This window comes from Apiospora hydei (genome assembly GCF_038363865.1).
Source record: "Apiospora hydei strain CBS 114990 chromosome Unknown utg000005l_segment0_segment0, whole genome shotgun sequence".
Lineage (NCBI taxonomy): Eukaryota > Fungi > Ascomycota > Sordariomycetes > Amphisphaeriales > Apiosporaceae > Apiospora > Apiospora hydei.
Window position 1 is genome coordinate 4,250,450 of NW_027117364.1, and position 18,170 is coordinate 4,268,619.

Consider the following 18,170-nt stretch of genomic DNA (forward strand, 5'->3'; position numbering starts at 1 on the left):
CCTGATGATGAATGTTGGGTTGGTTCAGACGTGGTGGATTATCTGCATGTAGGAACCTTGGTCCCAAAAGTATTGGATCTTATCAGCTCGAATTATATGGTATCATCGAACCTTAACAAGCATTTGATCGCATGTGTACTCTACCATACAAGCAATTAACCATGTCACTGATGTCCAAACGGTCTCGTACAGCAGCGAAATCAAGACCAGCAGTGTCCATTACATGGATGAAGATATGGATGATACTTAGGGGCTATGTAAGTAGAGGAGGCCATAGAGCGAAGTCCACATGCAAACTGAACCGGATTAAGGAATTGGGCGTGGCATGCTTTTACTTAAATCAAGTTTGCTCCGCGAGAGAAAGAGGGAGTTTTCGAATTTGTCTCAGCAAAGATCTCCCTCATGGTGGGTATCCTAAGGGCAAAATAAGCATGAGTAAAGAACCATGCAGTGCAAATACATATATCAACACCCGACTACCTCCTCCCCCCAACCCTCTCCCCTCCATACTCATTCTTCCATGACCCAGCATAATGATGCACCACCAGCGCCGGGCCGACCCGATCCTGATCCTTAGCCGCGTACGTATTCATCGACTTAGCGAGCGCGTATCCGGGCAGTATCAGCACATCCTCGACCAGCGCCGGCTCCAGCAACCCATGGTACTTTTTCGCCTTCTTGCCGTAGTAGCCGCCGCCCCTGTCGAGCCCCAGCGTCCGTAGCACGCTCGTCGCGAACCGGATCGGCCCCGTCAAGTTGACCACGTCCGGGATCGTCTGCATGCTCAGCCGCGCCACCGACACGTTTTGTTTCGCCGCCGCCGCGTGCACCCCGGCCACGATGTCGTCCACAACCGCGAGCAGCCGCGGCGCGCCCCGCTTCGCCGCGACCGCCCACGTCACGAACTGCCGCTCGAACTCGTAGTCGAGCCCGACGTCGAACTCCCAACCCACAATCAGGCTGGCGCGCGCGCGGTTCGCGCGGAGCCGCTCGGTCGGCGTCTGCGTCGCGTTGGAGCGGCCGGCCGTGGCGACGCCCCAGTCCTCGATCGGGATGCCCTCGCACGACGCGTCCGTGTCGAACCAGACGCCGCCCTCGGCGTACAGGAGCAGGTACCGCAGCGTGTCGGCTTTCAGGATCGGGATCGTCAGGGCGTTGTACGTGTCCACGATGTCCGGGCGGTGGGCGAAGCGCGTGTTGACGAAGGCGTCGGCCTCGGCGTCGGTCAGGTACCGCGGCTCGTACTCGGGGTTCTGCCGGATGCAGGTCTCGGTCCACTCGCGGGTGTTGTCGTTGAGGCCCTTGGGCCCCAGCTTGAACCAGATCTTCTTCGGTATCGTCTCCTGTGTGATGTCATCATTATTGTAGTTGTTATTATTATCAGGGGCGATCGATGTTTTCTCGTTCCCCGTTTGCGTAGATGGTGAAGCGAAATGTGTTTTTATTAAGGAGGGCAGCTGAAGGCTGTCCGCAGCCCCTAGCCTGTGTACCTGAAAAAACAAGAAAATAAGGACACAAGCAATGACGACGCCCCTTGCCGCTGGCCCGTGAAGTATAGGATGCCGTGTCCACATATTCACCGATTATATATCGCAAATTCTCGCGGATTCGTTTCGAGCTTGCGATCCGCAGGGGCAGCTGGCTGGCGATACAGAACAATACCAACGCAACCGATCACTAACAGCAACATCATATCCTTCTAGGGCCCGCCAAGGTTCCCGACAACGCTTTATACCAAGAGCTGTTTCGAGGCAGATTTCAAGACGGCGAAGAGGTAGACTAGAGGGAAGCGCCAAGCCTCCACCAAAGGCAAATTTGGTGATGCTGCCACTCTAGCAGCTCATTAATATGTTCGACCTGCCCATCGTAACTGACATCAAACACCCTAGCAAGGCGCTATTTATAGGACAGTTGCTCGCGCTAATCCGTAGTCTGAACCCTCCCGCCAGCCACCGGAACATGAGCCGTGGTCTGGGTGTGTTTTTACGCGCCTTTCGCTCTCGAGACTGTTAGAAGCTTTTGAAAGGAATCCCTTACTTCACCTTGCTCAAGATCCATACAGTTTGGGATGAAGTAACAGCCCACTATACTACGTCAATCTGGATTTCTCCACTTCCGTTTGCGTCAGTCGGCCTGAGCAGGGCAAAGTTCACATGGAGAAGGCAACACCGATATTTCCCAGCAGCTGAAAAAGGCTGCTTTCGGACAATCCGCACCAGTCATAACCTTCTTTTGAAGGAGCCTTCTGCGATAATTATAGAGTGACGTAGCTGGTCCATTGACGGATGAACCCAGCTGAGTATCGTACATATCATGCCCGGTAGGTTCCAGATGGCCGGTCTAGAATCCTCACATCCTTTTGAGTACCTTCCAGCCGGCCTGTTGTTCTTGTTGTTGTATTGTTTAAAGTCTAGGAAGCGGCGCAACCGCTTTAACCTCCCGAGGGGTATGAGACGTGCTACCTATCCATCCATTTATTCTTTAATATACATGCGATCTTGGGATCAGAGGAGCATCTTCTACCTAATGGCTGAGTTCTACGACCTTTATCCACTCCGTGTTGGAACTCCAGTTTGACCTTTAGCGGTGTTGTATATGGTCGTAGTAAAGGGTGGGTTATATGGCCTGCGGCGCTACCACTTCAAGCTCTCCCAGTTCCTCGTCAAGGGGGCCTGGGGATTCCCTTGTGCGAGCTTTCCTCTAGAGGCAGCACAGCTGTTTCACTCCCTTTTGGGGAGACAAAACTTGCTGAAATATTTTGTAACTGTGTACCACTCCGAGAACTTGGATAGGTTCCGGAGGAGTATTGTTCAAAAGTTCTTCGTGAAAAGAGACATGTTTACGGGGAAAGCGCATTACAACTTTACTGGTAAGTACTGAATAAGACAAAAACAATCCCGTATGCAGAAAAGCAGGCACAATGAAGGCGAACCTTGGCCGTCGGCTGCTTGGACCAGCTTTCAGGCCTCGTTAATTCCCTTGAACCTATCAATGATGTTCCTTATATCGGCGAAGCTGAACTCTGCCAATGTCTCTTCCCATATCTGATCTCTCAGCGCCTCTCCTTCAGTGTTATAAATGATTGGTGCCATGCTTCATATGGCGTCGTGTATTAGTTCGAGTATGCCAAAAAAGAAAAAAGAAAAAGAAAAAAAAAAGAAGATCGAGAGGGTTAAGATGAGACAGACTTACGGCTTAATCTTCTGTTCGGAGAGGTACTGGCCGTGTGATTCTGGACCATGGTTGACTGCCGCGTCTAAGATGAGACGGGCAGCCATGGCAGAAGTGTATCCCAGCTTCCGTCGGATCGGCTCCACGATTTTGCTCGCCAGTTGAGCCTTTGTCTCGCGGTTCATATTGGAGTCGTGAACCATGCCGGGTGTCGCCAGATTGATGACGGCCATGGAGGGGGAAACGACGGTGGCGAGCTTGGCAACAAAGAATTGGCCCAGAAGCTTGGTAAGGAACTGGCGATCGAGGGCGTTCCAGTGTGCTGGCTTATCGAGTGCTGAAAGCAGAGGCTTCTGCTTTTTCTCGCTGAACTTGGTCCAGACAGCGCCGTCGGAAGAGGTGATGGTCATGCGAGCGGGTTGACTGTTTGGTTTGGTCCTAATGACATCCAGGAGCAAGACTAGCAGGAGGCACATGGATAGGCAGTTGACCTGGACGCATTCGTCATGACCGGTTTGGGGGTGCAGGGTCTGCTTCGCCGGGAGGCTGCCGGCATTGAGGATGACGAAATCTATCCTCTCGAGGCTTCTTGTACGATCTGCAAAGGCGCGAACTGAGTCGTAGGAGAGGTAATCCAACTCCCAGACCTCGATGCTGCGGCCCGCGAGATTCCTCTCGCGCGAGAGGTCGGCAGCAGCAGCTTGGCCTCGTTTCTGGCTCCTGACTGCGAGAATAAGCCTGGAGATGCCCAAATCCAGTAACTGGCGACTGCATTCGAGGCCAAGTCCGCAATTGGAGCCTGTCACAATTGCGGTTTTGCCCTCAAGCCTGACCCCGTCACTTGTTGAGGAGTGAAGAAGAGTTAGCGATAGAGATATGAGGGTACGCTACCCTCCTTCTGAGGAGTAACATCAAATTTGGGGGCCATCTTCGATGAGAGAGTAGAGAGGTGAGCGCGAGCTTGATGGGAGAGTCAAGGCAGATGCAATATGTACTACCCAACGGTGCCAGAAATTCCAGTCTGGTTGGCAACATTCATATGACAGGGCATGATGCATGTACTTCAGTAATGCATGTAGTTGGATACATCCTAGCTACATGATATCTAAGGACCAAAGAAAGCTGCTGCCCTACGGTGATGTCTTAAATTACCTCTTGCAGCTGCCTGCCTGCCTGCCCCTTACTCCATGCCCCGCTATTGGGGAGGGGTGATTCGGCCTTACGTCCAATTATAACCGTATTTTCGTCCCAACTGCCAACTGCCAACCTCCCAACCACAGTGTGATATGCTACCCTACCTGTGCTTACCTACGGAGACCATACCTACTTAGGAGGCACGTTGCGTGTTACACAGCCAACAATGATTGAGGTCCACATATATGGCTTCTCTCCCTGCTGTACTTACACACATGATTTGAATGATGTCGATTTTTTTACCCTGAGTGACGACCGAATCCTCGCAGGCATACCAGTTCTCAAAGAACATCAAGTCGAGCCTGAAGATGTCCGAGTTCTCTTCTCCCGAGACCCGCACCACGAGTCTGTGGCTCTTTGCTTTGCCTATCGTGTAAACCTTTGGCCTCCTGGCGAAACATCGAGCATCTACGACGGAAACATGATTCAGAGATGACACTTATATGACTACGAGTACCGTTGGGCGGGTCAGCCGTCGCCTGTTTCACGCCAGATCGAGGGGCTGGAGAAGACATGTATGGCTGGCTTGCGAGTGCCGCGCCTCGTCATAAGCATACTTATGCGTGCCCCGTGGGCCTAAGCTTGATATTGTTGAATGGGGGGTTTGAAATGAATATTTGTCCAATGTCTAGCCGTGAACCAGGACGTTGCTCAGCTGCCAGTAACGTGCCTGTATAACGAACCCCTATTCAGAGTCCGAACCTACGCCCAGGCGAGAAACAAACGCAGTAGATGGCTTTGTGTAGCTCAAATAGACCGCAGTAGTCCAGTGGCTTTAATATGACTAATATATAAATACCCGATCAATCCTCGGCCAGACCTATTATCTCGGCCCCATTACCCTGGCGTCTTGTCCTCTTTCCCGGCCTAGGATTCCGGGATTCATGGATACGGTATTGCGCTTCGTCAAGGCCCCCTTGATTTTAGGACGTTGCAGTTCGTAATTGTTGGGCAATTCGAAAAGTCGGTCCAGTCTATTGCGATCCCGGGCTGATTCACCAACTCGTTCTGTATCCGGCAAAGGAGACCGTGGAATAATAAGCTCCTGCTTGATGGTTTCTGCACAGCAGAAGTATATAAAATGTAATCCGTATATAATTGGCTTCCTGGGCATATATTACATGCCTCACGATCGGTATAAGAACGGGTACACCGCAGTGAGCTCAACGTCGTCGGGGATGTCGCCCCATGCAAAGTTATTCATGTGTATGACAATATCTTTAGGGTTCACATCTGGCAGGATGGAATGCAAATCGTATAGGAGGTGAACGTAAGATATCCGATAGGACTTGGGGACTTACGTCCTCGAATATATCAAAACAAATGACCTCTTTACACAGGCAAGAACGTACAACAATACACCAATGTATCCCCCCTCTCATCTCCAGAAAGAGAACCTCACAACTTCGCCTTCACCCTCCTCGTCCCCTCCACCTTCCTCTTCTTCTCCGCCTCCATCAGCACCGGCGCCTTAACCACCTCGCTCCCCCGCGCATCCAACAACGCAACCTGCCCCCGATACATCTCCTCCTTCAACATGCCATACACCCCCATCTTGCCCTTGGTCGTCAACTTCCTCCCCTCCACCAACTTCATCACCCCATCCTCCCACCCGCCAAGCACGTCCACAATCCCCGCCTCGAGCGCCTCTTTGCCCCCAAACCGCCGCGCCTCGAGCGCGAGCGTCCGGTACACCGGCGCGCTCAACTTCTCCCGGAAAATCCCCGCCATGGGCGGCAACAGCGGCGCCCCGAACTCGAGCTCGTTGACGGCCATGTACCCGCGCTCCCCGCCGCTAAACACGCGGTAATCATGATGCATCGCGAGCATGAGCCCGCCCGCGAAGCAGTGCCCATTCACCAACGCCACCGTCGGCATCGGGTACGTCAAGAACCGGCGAAACAGCGGATACAGGCTATCCTCCGTGAACCCGGGCGTGCCCATGGCGAGCTGCAGATCCAGCCCGTTGGAGTAAAACTTGGGCATCGCCGACGTCGTGACCAGGACGCCGTTCGGGAGCCCGCCGAACTCGACGCGGTCCAGGGCCTCGAGCAGCGCCGCGCACAGGGGCGGCGTCAGCCGGTTGTCCGGCGGCGAGGCCAGGGTCAGCAGGTACACCTGCGGCGCGGGCTCGGTGCAGGTGATGGTGCCGCCGACGTGGCCCGGGATGGACGGGATCGTCACGGTGAAGTGGGTTTTGGACGCCATGTCTTTCTTTTTGGGCAGTCGGATCTGCAGGGCTGCAAAGTGTAATCCGGTGAATCAAGGGGCTCGTCTCAGAAGCGCGTAGGCGTAATGACCCGTTGGATATGTGGACCGTGCGTGACCCCTTAATAGGCACTTTGGATCTGTCTTCTAGGCTGAAGCTGCTGCTAGAAGATCGAATACGGGATCAATAACAGGAATATGATTGGTGAAGGATGGGCTGCAGTATCTTAAGTATGTTCCGTTGATGGGAATGTTATTTCATGCAAGGCAAGGTGGTAGTCGTCGGCCATCGGCATTCCACATCTACTAGACCCACTTTCGTCCGAGCATCACATGCGAAACGTGAGCTGACCTCAGCAGCAGGGGGCATTCAAGTCTGACAGCGACAGAAAACGTGCAGTGGGTTGGTTTCCTTCATCATTTATTAATATTGGTATTTGTTTAGGTATATGAAGGATCTACTGTGTTTTTACGGCATTTCTCCAGTCCTCTAGGTCTTGACATCGGGCTCGTCACGGCCAACAAACTCCTTGAACTTGAGCAGGTCCGTGGCGAACTTGATCTCGGGTGCGAGGAACTCCTGCGCATCGAGACCATACTTGGACTTGTCGTCGCTGTACTGCTCGATATACAGACGGATGGTAGCACCCGACGAGCCAGTACCCGACAGACGGACCACGATGCGGCTGCCGCTCGAGAAGCAGGCGTACAGGCCCTGGTTGGAGGCAACAGAGCCGTCGAGATCAGTGTACGAGAAGTTTCCGGCGTCGGTCACAGTACGGTCTAGAATATTACTGTCAGTATTTTGTCGCGGATGGAGTGGGGCTGGATCTCTTGACTTACCACCAATCTTGCTGCCCTTGAACTTGGGGTCGGCAACCAGGTCTTGGAGAACACCGACAACCTTGTTGGCACCCTCGGAGTCAACGTTCTCGTAGTCGTAACGAGTGAAGAAGGTACGGCCGTAGGTGTTCCAGAAGTCCTCCTGGATCTGCTTGATGCTGGGCTTGGTGTCGGGGTGAGCCTCGCCAAGACCAGCGATGATGTTGAGCCATGCGACAACGGCCCACAGACCGTCCTTCTCACGGACGTGGTTGGATCCGGTACCGAAACTCTCCTCACCGCAGATGCTGAGCTTGTCGGCATCGAACAGGGCGCAGAAGAACTTCCAACCGGTAGGCACCTCGTAGCAGTTCAGCTTCTGGGCCTTGGCCACCAGGTCGACGGCGCCGGAAGTGGGCATGCTGCGGGCAAGACCGTAGACACCCTGCTTCTTGAAGTAGGGGATGAGCTGGGCGTGGTGGGCAATGATGGCCAAGCTGTCACCGGGCGAGACGAAGGCACCGGCACCGTAGATCATGTTGCGGTCACCATCACCGTCGGAGGCAGCTCCGAAGGGGATGCTCTCCTTGTCGACCTTCTCCACCAGAGAGTGGGCGTAGACAAGGTTGGGGTCGGGGTGGCCACCGTTGAAGTCGGGAGAGGGAATGCAGTTTTGCGTGGAACCGAGAAGACCCAGCTCCTCCTCGAAGATGGCCTTGCCGTAAGGGCCGGTCACACCGTGCAGACCGTCGAACAGGACCTTGAAGTCCTTGTTGTTGGCGAAGAACTTCTTGATCAGGTCGAAGTCGAAGATGTCCTTGAGCATCTGCATGTAGTCGGCACAGCTGTCGATAACCTCGACCTCGAGGCTGCCGTATGTCTTGGTGCCGATGGTGGAGATGTCGACGTCGGGAATATCAGCCAGCTTGTACGAGGTCAGGGTCTTGGAGGCCTCGTAGATCTTGTTGGTGACGGACTCGGGGGCGGGGCCACCGTTGGCGAGGTTGTACTTGATGCCGAAATCTTGGGTGGGGCCTGGCAATTCGTGCTATCAGTATCCGGCAGGGCATAGGCAGGAAGACATTGGACAGGCAGAGAGAACTTACCGCCGGGGTTGTGGCTGGCAGTCAGAAGGATACCACCGGTAGCCTTGCGCTTGCGGATGACATGGCTGGCGGCCGGGGTAGACAGGATACCGTTCTGGCCGATCAACAGCTTCTTCACGCCGTAGGCGGCACCGATCTTGGCAATCAGCTGGATCACCTCGGGGTTGTAGAATCGGCCATCGCCACCAATGACGAGGAAGGCATCTAGGGGAGGTTAGGTATACGTCGAGAAGAGTCGGATGGCCGGCGAGCCCAGCCAGGGGAAAGCAGCTAACCTTGGGCGCCCTCGGGGATGGAGAGGAGGATGCTGGTGACGAAGGATTCACTGTAGTGAGGCTGCTGGAAGACCTTGACCTTCTTGCGAAGACCCGAACTGCATCAGTACTGTTAGCGACACGCGTCGAGATAGAGACACGCAGCAACAAGCCCGGCCATCGTGTCGTGGAGCGTCACGGTGACGGTGGTGGAGCTTTGTTGAGACGATGGACGGCGGGGTAGCTAAGGGGGAGGGAAGATCAGACGTACGTTCCGGGCTTCTGGTCGGCAAAGGACTTGAATTCGACGGTTTGGACGCTCATTTTGAAGTCTGTTGAATCGAATTGTACAGCAACAGTGGTGGTGATGTTGGAAGAAGGGAGGAAGGAAAATAAATGGGAACACGAATGACGGAGGCCCGGTTGCTTAAGAGCAGGATCAACAAGCTCCTATTACCTGAGAGAAACAGTGAGGGGAGCTTCAGGTCCTCAATGCAGTAGCAAATAGCACCAGCACTCGTGTAGTGGGCTCCCTAGCTGATTGGCAATTGGGACCTCTGGTGGGGTAACCACTCCCCCAAGCGCAATGACTTCATCCCGCCAAATGGTGTTGAGGAAGCTGTCTTCTTGACTGGACGGCTTTGATGTGGCGGCGAGAATTGTCGCGGTTATGCATGATACGTGATGTATATTCTGGATATATCACTTTACTTGATGCTATGGACTCTTGGTGTTCTGTTTCGTGTGCCATCCTTCATCCTCATATCCATCTATCATCTCTATCGTCCAGTGCCCATGTCAACAAGATGGGCTAGATCTAGGTATCGCTATCGCTTCCCGCCTTCAGCCACTGAATTGGCGAATCCAAGCCCAGGGAATCCGCCACCACGCAACGCTTGCCTGACACACCCACCCAGAGCCACGTCGCAAGCCATTCCGGTACTGACCACCAAAGGTGGCGGTCTAGATCCCCCACCCTGCTCAAATTGACACTCAACGGAAAAGGGAGGCAGGACTTCCAAGAGGCTCGGCTTCACGATGCTAAGCCGATTGAGTTTCAACGTACCGATTTGGTTTCATTGCTTTATTATCTGAGCAGATGTAACAACCCGCCATGCATGCGGGCTGCTTATCTACTGCCCGCCCGGCTTGCCCTGGAATATGACGTCCTTGTAGTACCTGGCCTCCTCAATGCTCTCGAGGATATCCTGCCTGGCCTCGTGGAGCCCCTGCTTCGTCGGCGCGTTGCGGTTCACCTCGCGCGGGCACCAGCGCTTGGCCGCCTCCTTGAGGGTGCTCACGTCGAGGATGCGGTGGTGCAGGTGCCGCGTGACCTTCTTGTAGGGCTCCTTGCGCAGGAAGGCCCGGTCCGCGTGCACGCTGTTGCCGGCCAGCAGGGCGCGCCGCTCGGGCACGTGCTTCTGGATGTAGGCCAGCAGCTCGTCGGCGGCCTGCTCGGGCGTGACGGTCGAGGCCAGCACCTTGGCCGTCAGGCCCGTCTTCTCGTGCGTCTTGGTGCACCACTCGTCCATCATGTCCATCCGCTCCTTGCTCTGGTGGATCACGGTGCCCCAGCCGGCCTCGTCCATGACATTGAGGTTGCCGTCGGTGATGATGCAGAAGATCTCGATAATCTCCTCCTTGTCGGGGTCGAGCCCCGTCATCTACAAGCGCCAGATCTGGTTCAGCATGTCGGACATTCATGTAAAAAGCCAGCTTCCATCCACGGGAGCTCTCACCTCGCAATCAATCCATACTAGTGCATCGTTTGTCGACATTTTGAGATAGATTCAGTTGTTGTATAAATGATGTTTGCTGATATATAATTTTGTCGTCGTAAATTTATCGTAGATGAGCGTTCACGGCGAGGAGTCATGGACGTTGCCGACCCAGGTAAGTGGCCCTGCATTCACTGTACCAAGCAAATTACAAGGCTAAAAACATTAGGCCAACTGCCAACTGGACACTTTCTGTAGCAGTTGAAGATGCCTGTGTCATAATGGAGCGCTTTCAACTTCAATTCGGCCCTTTCTGCCCCGAGATCAAATGATTTTTACTTGATTTTGATTGATTTATATATCGTTACATAGTAAACGGCCCGACGTTTTGTATGAATTAGTATTATGTTCAATACATGTACATGTGTTGGTGAGCCCGGGCTCTCAATGGCTCTCGTCAATCATGGATACCGCCTTTGCCTTTGCGCTAAAGGTTTGCGGTTCCAGCAAGAAGAAAAACAACAAAACAAAGAACAATTCCCTATAGAGGGCCCATCCCTCAATTCCCATGTTTGGAAATGGACTGGCTTCGTACTGACGCATCGGCCCCATGTTTAGAAAAGGATTGGCTTCGTACTGACGCCTCGGCCCCATGCTTGGAAAAGGACTGGGATCGTACTGAGGTCTCGTGTCCGCCCTCGGTTCGGCTCGACGTCGTCGGCCGCACCTGCAACTCGTGATCGCCGCCCACCTCGCAGCTCGTCAGGCGCGCGATCTGGAACTCCCAGAGCCGGTCGAGCGTCGTCTTGAAGTCGTCCAGGATGACCGAGTCGGTGAGGCACTTGAAGATCATGGCCAGCTTCCACCACGGGTTCAGCCCCACGGCCGCAAAGTTCTTGAACGCGTCCGTCACGGACAGGATGTCGACGACGATGAACACGATGCTGATGAACATGGACGCCAGCATGACGGTGAACTTGGCCGATGCCATCAGCACGTGCGAGTACCGCATCTCGTACCGCTTCCGGATGTTGTGGATCAGCAGGATGCACGCAATCACCCACCACGGGTCGCGGAACAGCGCCTCGAACGGCCGCGTACGGAGGAACATGTCGTTCATGCCGTGGAAGTAGGCGAAGTTCGCAAAGATCTCGACGACCCAGTATGGTTGGACGAGGATGATGGTGCCGATAAAGATGCGGCTTTGCCATTTGGATAGGAAGGGCCGCAGCTTCATCCAGGCGACGACGTTGTGAATCGACCAAGAGATGTTCAGTGGTATCGCGCCCACTGACAGGACCCATGCGTATAAGGGGTCGGGGAAGAAGATGTAAAAGCTTTGCCAATATCCCAGGACAAGCTGTATCACCGTGGTCAGTCAGCCGCCGACAGGGACGTTGTAGTTGTGGCTCGGCACTATGCGTACCTCGAGAAGAATGAGCTTATGCAATAGCACACCCTTCTTCATATTGGCGACAGTAAGGAACGACATGATGATGAGACATCCGAGCACTGCGTTCACCGGTCAGTATACGCCTTCGCGTGGCAGAGGCAGGTTGAGCGCGTACTATCAAGATGTTAGCTGCTGGTTTCCGAAGCATGTTTGATATTGTTCACGATAACATCAGTTATCGAGTGACTGCTTACCAGAATCCATTGGACCAAACCTCGACGACGAGGCCGACCTGGTCGACAATGGGAGGCTTCGACAGGGCCTGGTCGGCCGTGGCAGCAGTCGCCCGTGACTGAAGCCAGGATTCGCCATCGTGGGACGGTAGGATCATTGGGGCGATGGGTTAGGCCGAGATTCTGGCCGATGAAAAGCACTTGTGATGATCATCGTCTGGGGAAAGAACAGAGCCCTCTCTCTCTCTTTTCGGTGTAATGCATCGGGTCGCCCTGGAGTATGTATACCTCAGGCTTGGGGGAACCGGTGGATGGCTCCTGACCCCCTGTGGCGGCCTGTCGAAGGTCGCAACCGTTATTGGGCTAGTCTAACGTGGACGCCAGGGGCACGCAGGTACGTTGCTAGCGAGGGCGCCCGAAAGCGAGCGAACAGGAAAGGTCCTCACACCCAGGACCCTGCATGGGGCACTGCGTGTGAAAACCCGTAAAAGGAAGCAGCAGGAGTCTAGATCCTGGACTTAGAGGGCGCCGTTAGATTGCTACTGCGCAACCGATCACATTATTGGGGTTCGTTTCTGCGTTCGGTCGACAGAGCCAACCAGGGTATCCCTCGGCTGTTGTATGTTTGCGTCGACGTCGAGGCTCGAGCGAAAGCCCTTTGAGGCCTGTGCCTGTATCCGAGAAGCAGCATACACCATCTCGGGCCACCCGGCTAGCTGCCCGAGCGAGATTCTATACAAGGGCAAACAAGTTGAAAGGGCATGTCGCGACTTTGTGAGTGTGAGCGATGCTCATCTCCCGATGCTTTGGGTGAGGTAAACCTTGTATCCCGGAATAGCGTGGCATGGCGTTCTTAGCCCTTGGTCATGCCTGTCCACTGGGTGAGCAGTGCTAGGTGTGATATGGTCAATTCAAGATGTTAAAAACCGCGCAAATGTTGTGTGTGTGTTGGAGACTGCCTGCTGCTGGTTTCCCTTAGCTTGGGGGGATATCCATCCGCCGTATATGGTGTGGTTTCCTTCATTCCCCAGACGGGGCCCCGGGATAAGACGACAATACCACCCACACTCACATCCACATCCACATCCACCGCAAAGCTCAGCAGGTCCCAGGGTTCTGGTAACTACTAAGCAAGCTCCCCTAAGGTCTTGGGCAGCTAGCTAATTTAATGGGTTGCGACGCATCTCTCCAGCGCACGCTACGCCTCTTAGCCAATCCGCTTGCCAATACCACCCTCATTAAGCCATGGCCCATCCCCCCGTTCAGCCCCTCTCTCGCGCGCGCGGAACGAAGCGGCACAACACTGTCGATTCAGAACGCATCTCGCGTGATAACGGGTGGCCGCCACCGCGTGGCATTCGCAAAGAGAGCCGAAAATCGGGATCAAGTCTGATGCCAGGTGTGGCGTGGGCTGGGTTATGTGATATTGGCATTTATGCACTTTTGATCCTCCCCTCCTTGCCTCCCTCCATCGAGAAATGGCGATCATCTCCTGCAGCTTCCATCCAACGAAATCATACCTTGTATTCCTTCCAAACACCGGCAGTCTGTTCGGTCTCGGCAGTTATGAAAAAGAAAGAAGAAGCAAAGGCCGGCCGCCCTGCCCGCCCGGATGGTTGAGACACTTTTCGCGACATGCACCCCTGATACTCTGCAGCTGACTGCAACACACCCATGCTCGCCATGTGTGCTTGATTTGGTGATCCGAACCAACCCAATCCATACCCCGGAGAGAGCCAATACTGCTACTCCATGTTGGGGAAGAAGGGCCGGCGATCTCGCCGACCACCTTGGGCTCCTCTTCCCCACGCACACGGATTCTTAATTCCCCAGATTGCAGAAGATTGTTTATTGCCAATAGCTTCTTGCATAAGCACGTCGGGCAACATAACTAGAGCGGCGTGGCCTGCCTATACGCGGGGATTTTACCCTTATTAGACGCCCTTTTCTGCTCCCCGAAAGTGACCATCACGTAATTTTTCAGAACTGGTCTTGAAATACTTAAGAACAGCGATGTTGACGTCCAGCTGAGTGGGGTTCATATCCTTTCCGATGCTAGCTTGCAGTTGCATGTTTTTTCTAGAAACCCATAGTGCGTTCAACTATGGCCCATGGTTTAGTTGACGGGAGATCATCCGCGGCTCTTAAAGGGGGCTATAACGACTCAGGAAACCCCTTGCGAAAAATCTCCTCAGCTAATATATGTGTTATCACTCCAGCACAGGTCTTTACGTTCAGCCCTCATTTGATATCTAAAGCATTGTCCTAGCGGACAGCTAGCTCCAGTCCATCTACCCGCTTTAGCAAGGTATTGTGAGTGGGCTACTTCTCACACGTTTCTTAGTGTCGTCGCTGTTGTCGTCGTCGTCGTACCATAATGGCGCGAGATCTCGATCACATTCCAGCAGTTGAGAAATTTTGAAGATAGTCGAGCGAGTAGCAAGTGGGATAGCTGGCGATAGTTGGGCAACTAATCAGCTGGATAAGAGAGATAGACTAGCTGGGCAAGGGGTTCTAGCGGCTGGACCAGCTCAACGACTAAGAAGCCCTAGCAGCTCAAACAGTGCTGAAGGAATGGACGACTAGAAAAACGCTTACTCAGTAGCCGTACAATTAGCCTAACGACTGAATCGATGACTAAAGGAACAAGGAAAGGGTCAGCAGTAACCCAAAATGCCTAGAATCGCGAAGCGGCTGAGCCGCTGCGAACATTTGCCACAGTCAATATGGTCCAGTTATTATTGCACGAGGCTTCGAAGTCTTGTTTCTTATCACCACCACAAAGCAAGCATGGCCTCCCTTCTTGGAGCGATTCGAGCACTAGAATTTGGATCGAACACACAGAAGCCATCGACGGGTGATCTTTTACCCCAGCGTCAGTGAGGCCGCTATTGATAATATCGTACGCCTTCCTCCCTGGTCCCCAGGCAAGTGCGATATCCACCTCCCGGCTATAGTTGCGAAGTCCTGGGGTAGCCCCTTATGTAGGTACGATCGGGTAAGATGGTACCATTCGGTGGCCCCCTTATTTCGGTCAAGCTTTCGTTCCTGGACGGATTTACATGCAGTACATATCAACCATGAACCCTAGCCAAGGGGGGTATGCGTGCTCGATCTATATCCGAATATCCGGAGCTTGAGAAGGGAAAACCTCAGCCCCGGGTCTTCGTCTACTAAGTAAGTAGTCAGTTCATCCAGCCCATCGGCGACAATTTTGCTATCATAGATACCCGAATTCGGTCTGCTTACCCGCCGCTTATTCAGGCACGGATAATATTACCTGAGCTACGCTACTCTGGTTTTGTATGTCTAGTCATTATTACTTGCAAGAATTCTCCGTAGGGGGTTACGGGGAGAGGGTTATCTTCTAGAATAGGGTATTCACACACAGATGCGGGTGAATCGGGCCGTCTCCGACCTGTTCTGGGGGCGATGTTTCCCCAGTGGTATAGTGTTATACCCAGCTAGCGTCCAGCCACTCTCTAGTCTCTACACCCCTTCCTGATGGCCGGAACCGAGAGGGTTCATCGCGTATATGTCGCAGATACAGACAGGCGTCCACGAACCCACAGAAACAACCACATTCATCTCCTTTACGAAGGCGACAATGTCCGGATCTGGGAAAGCTCTCGTGAGATCCCTCTGGGCCGAGTTGCAATTATCATACCACCTTGTATGGGGACATCAAATCATCATGCCATTCGGCTGTGGGTAATCGAAGTCACTACCCCAAGTCCCCGTCCCTGGAATCTGGAATAAGATACTCTCCGTTACACTCACAAGACCGTAGTTACTTGGGGTACCCTGCTCGTTATGAGCTTGTTGTTTCTGATAGGCTGGCTTTGTATTTTCAGAGTAAGAAAAGGGATTGCTCCCAGGAGCTATTTGTTATCTATGAACAATAGTACGATACTACGATATGTTCTCGGAAACCACACGACAGGACCAAACAGGAGTGGCCTTGCCATGAAAAATATCGACCTCCTCTTGCTATGGAAGATAATGCGTCTGCTTACGAAGTCGAATACTGCTTCCGCCACTGGACGGATATGCGGCAAGTTTACCAGATCTGACCAGATAAGAAGAAAATTATACGCAGATATCAAGCTGCACGTGGTCTGGCTGACGACTCCCCCCTTGTTCTTACTATCTCGAACCGTTTCGTGACCATCGTCACAGCAATAAAGTAATATTCGAGTGCAAGATGGATCAAAGACCCTCTAAAAGATCCTGGCCATTCGGATGATGGATGAACTCGAAACTACCATCACATGCCACAGATGATCTCCAAAGAGGCCGGCGTCGTGGGAATGGTAACGACAAACTTTGACTACCCGTAAAGACCCTGGTTACTATACACCCTGCAACCTTCTCTTTTTCAACTACGTGATCTGGTAGCCCCAATAGTCGAGAAAGAAAGATTGGATCTATGAGTCCTTCAGCCATACCCCCATCAGCTAACCAAGATGTGAAGCACATCGAACTTCTGTGGCCCTGATACCTCTTGGAGCTTCATGAAGTTACACAGTGTCGAGTCTATGGATATTGCCCACCAGCCTACTATATCAAAGTACCAAGATGCGATGAAAGCTGGCTACATAATAGCGTATAGTATAACCCCCATACAGGTGTCATATCAGCGCGAATATTATGTCGTCGCTATCGTTCTCCGAATGACGCCTGCATCATTGTACAGTTTCATGGAGGAAGGCAGCAGCTGTGAACTACCCGGGGGCGGCGTGCTTGGCTGATAACACGCAGGGTTTTCCATCACTGGCGTCATGAAGCTTTTCAGTCGGCCTATGAGTCAAAGGTACTGTTGCATGATAGGAAACACTGGCGATTTCGTTCAGCCACACGTGGTCAATCGTCTTGCTTTTTAATTAGATATGTACGATCGGCTTGAATCTACGCAGTTGCTCGCTTCTATTGGAGTTGTTTGGCAATGAATTGTTCACTGAAGTGACGATAAGAGTTCTCTGCTACGTGCTGGTATTGTGTGCATAATTAGAAGAGAACTGTTATGGTGGGTCCAATTGTACTCCTTTTGGAGGTGCTGGTTTAATAAGAATAAAATGGAGCTGCCATAATATGTAGTAGCAGCTATCCAAATATCGTATCGATACCTATGCTGTGTAGGCTTGTGTAGTGTAGTGGCTATCACTCCAGATTCTGATTAATCGTCAAAATTTCTGGCAACCCCTGTTCGATCCAGGGCACGAGCTGTTTTTTCCCCCCCTGCTTTGTTTTCCCCGTCCCTTTGTACTTTGCATTTCTAGCTTGATTTAACCTGTAATATTGAGAATCTCTTTCTCCCATCTGGAACTCTTGTTGTTCTAGATTACGTCGATCGCAGACTACGTGCTCCTAGGTGCAGTAATTGGCGACCCGGCTCCTCCCAAGTACTGGCGCGATGCAGTGCTACCGCCATGCCGGCTTGCGACAAACCAGCTTTTTATGCAAACAAGCCATGTCATGAACTTGATTTTTGGCACTTTGCATAGCCACCAAACCCCGAGCCAGCCTGATTTCGGGCAAGACACAGCGATCCGGGAATGTGTAGACACAAACATGACGAGTGATTATTTTGAAGACCTGCATGACCCCATCCTATTAGACTCGGGCCTAAAAAATCGATTCGTAGTCACAAGTCGCTACTAATACGTCGCAGACGGCACAAGTCATTCATTCACTCTGAATGTGTCAACACGTCACGGACAAGACAAAAAGACCGGCTAAGCCACACTGGTCACGTGACGGCAAACCTAGGAAACTGAGCTTTTGGGCCTCTCTGGGCCTGTTGCTTGTCTCACTCTGTAACGCAACGGCTCCATCGGGAGGGGGACGATCTGACTGGCCCGTTGGGGCTTGCAATCAATGCCTTAATGGAAAAAAATGGGTGGGTGGTCGAAGGAGGTGGTGGTGGTTGTGTGGAATCCAACGGGCGGGCAGATCGGTCTTGGTGGTTGCTGGCTGTGTGTGTTCCCTCGACTAGGTTAGTGAGTGAGTTCGAGGTTCCCTCCCACTATGGCGGCGTCTGCTGCTGCCCCGCGTCGTCAGCGCTTTTCACA

The 18,170-nt window shown here is 53.0% G+C and overlaps 7 protein-coding genes across 7 annotated transcripts; all 7 read right to left on the minus strand.

The window, feature by feature from the left end:
* Window positions 1–476: 476 nt before the first annotated feature.
* PG997_006806 (uncharacterized protein) lies at window positions 477–1,574 on the minus strand (the record flags this gene model as incomplete). The annotated part of the gene is made up of 1 exon (XM_066811121.1): window positions 477–1,574. The coding sequence occupies one exon, from the start codon at window positions 1,572–1,574 to the stop codon at window positions 477–479; it is 1,098 nt and encodes a 365-aa protein (XP_066670044.1).
* Window positions 1,575–2,960: 1,386 nt separating this feature from the next.
* PG997_006807 (NAD(P)-binding Rossmann-fold containing protein) lies at window positions 2,961–4,099 on the minus strand (the record flags this gene model as incomplete). Its single annotated transcript, XM_066811122.1, has 3 exons — window positions 2,961–3,093; window positions 3,193–4,058; window positions 4,082–4,099. The coding sequence occupies 3 exons, from the start codon at window positions 4,097–4,099 to the stop codon at window positions 2,961–2,963; spliced, it is 1,017 nt and encodes a 338-aa protein (XP_066670045.1).
* Window positions 4,100–5,763: 1,664 nt separating this feature from the next.
* On the minus strand, window positions 5,764–6,573 carry PG997_006808 (Enoyl-CoA hydratase/isomerase; the record flags this gene model as incomplete). The annotated part of the gene is made up of 1 exon (XM_066811123.1): window positions 5,764–6,573. The coding sequence occupies one exon, from the start codon at window positions 6,571–6,573 to the stop codon at window positions 5,764–5,766; it is 810 nt and encodes a 269-aa protein (XP_066670046.1).
* Window positions 6,574–7,063: 490 nt separating this feature from the next.
* On the minus strand, window positions 7,064–9,079 carry PG997_006809 (phosphoglucomutase/phosphomannomutase; the record flags this gene model as incomplete). The annotated part of the gene is made up of 5 exons (XM_066811124.1): window positions 7,064–7,356; window positions 7,417–8,430; window positions 8,502–8,705; window positions 8,777–8,874; window positions 9,027–9,079. The coding sequence occupies 5 exons, from the start codon at window positions 9,077–9,079 to the stop codon at window positions 7,064–7,066; spliced, it is 1,662 nt and encodes a 553-aa protein (XP_066670047.1).
* An 809-nt stretch (window positions 9,080–9,888) lies between these two features.
* Window positions 9,889–10,533, minus strand: PG997_006810 (Exonuclease; the record flags this gene model as incomplete). Its single annotated transcript, XM_066811125.1, has 2 exons — window positions 9,889–10,419; window positions 10,495–10,533. The coding sequence occupies 2 exons, from the start codon at window positions 10,531–10,533 to the stop codon at window positions 9,889–9,891; spliced, it is 570 nt and encodes a 189-aa protein (XP_066670048.1).
* Window positions 10,534–11,032: 499 nt separating this feature from the next.
* On the minus strand, window positions 11,033–11,965 carry PG997_006811 (uncharacterized protein; the record flags this gene model as incomplete). Its single annotated transcript, XM_066811126.1, has 2 exons — window positions 11,033–11,833; window positions 11,900–11,965. The coding sequence occupies 2 exons, from the start codon at window positions 11,963–11,965 to the stop codon at window positions 11,033–11,035; spliced, it is 867 nt and encodes a 288-aa protein (XP_066670049.1).
* A 26-nt stretch (window positions 11,966–11,991) lies between these two features.
* Window positions 11,992–12,257, minus strand: PG997_006812 (uncharacterized protein; the record flags this gene model as incomplete). Its single annotated transcript, XM_066811127.1, has 2 exons — window positions 11,992–12,040; window positions 12,121–12,257. The coding sequence occupies 2 exons, from the start codon at window positions 12,255–12,257 to the stop codon at window positions 11,992–11,994; spliced, it is 186 nt and encodes a 61-aa protein (XP_066670050.1).
* Window positions 12,258–18,170: the final 5,913 nt, after the last annotated feature.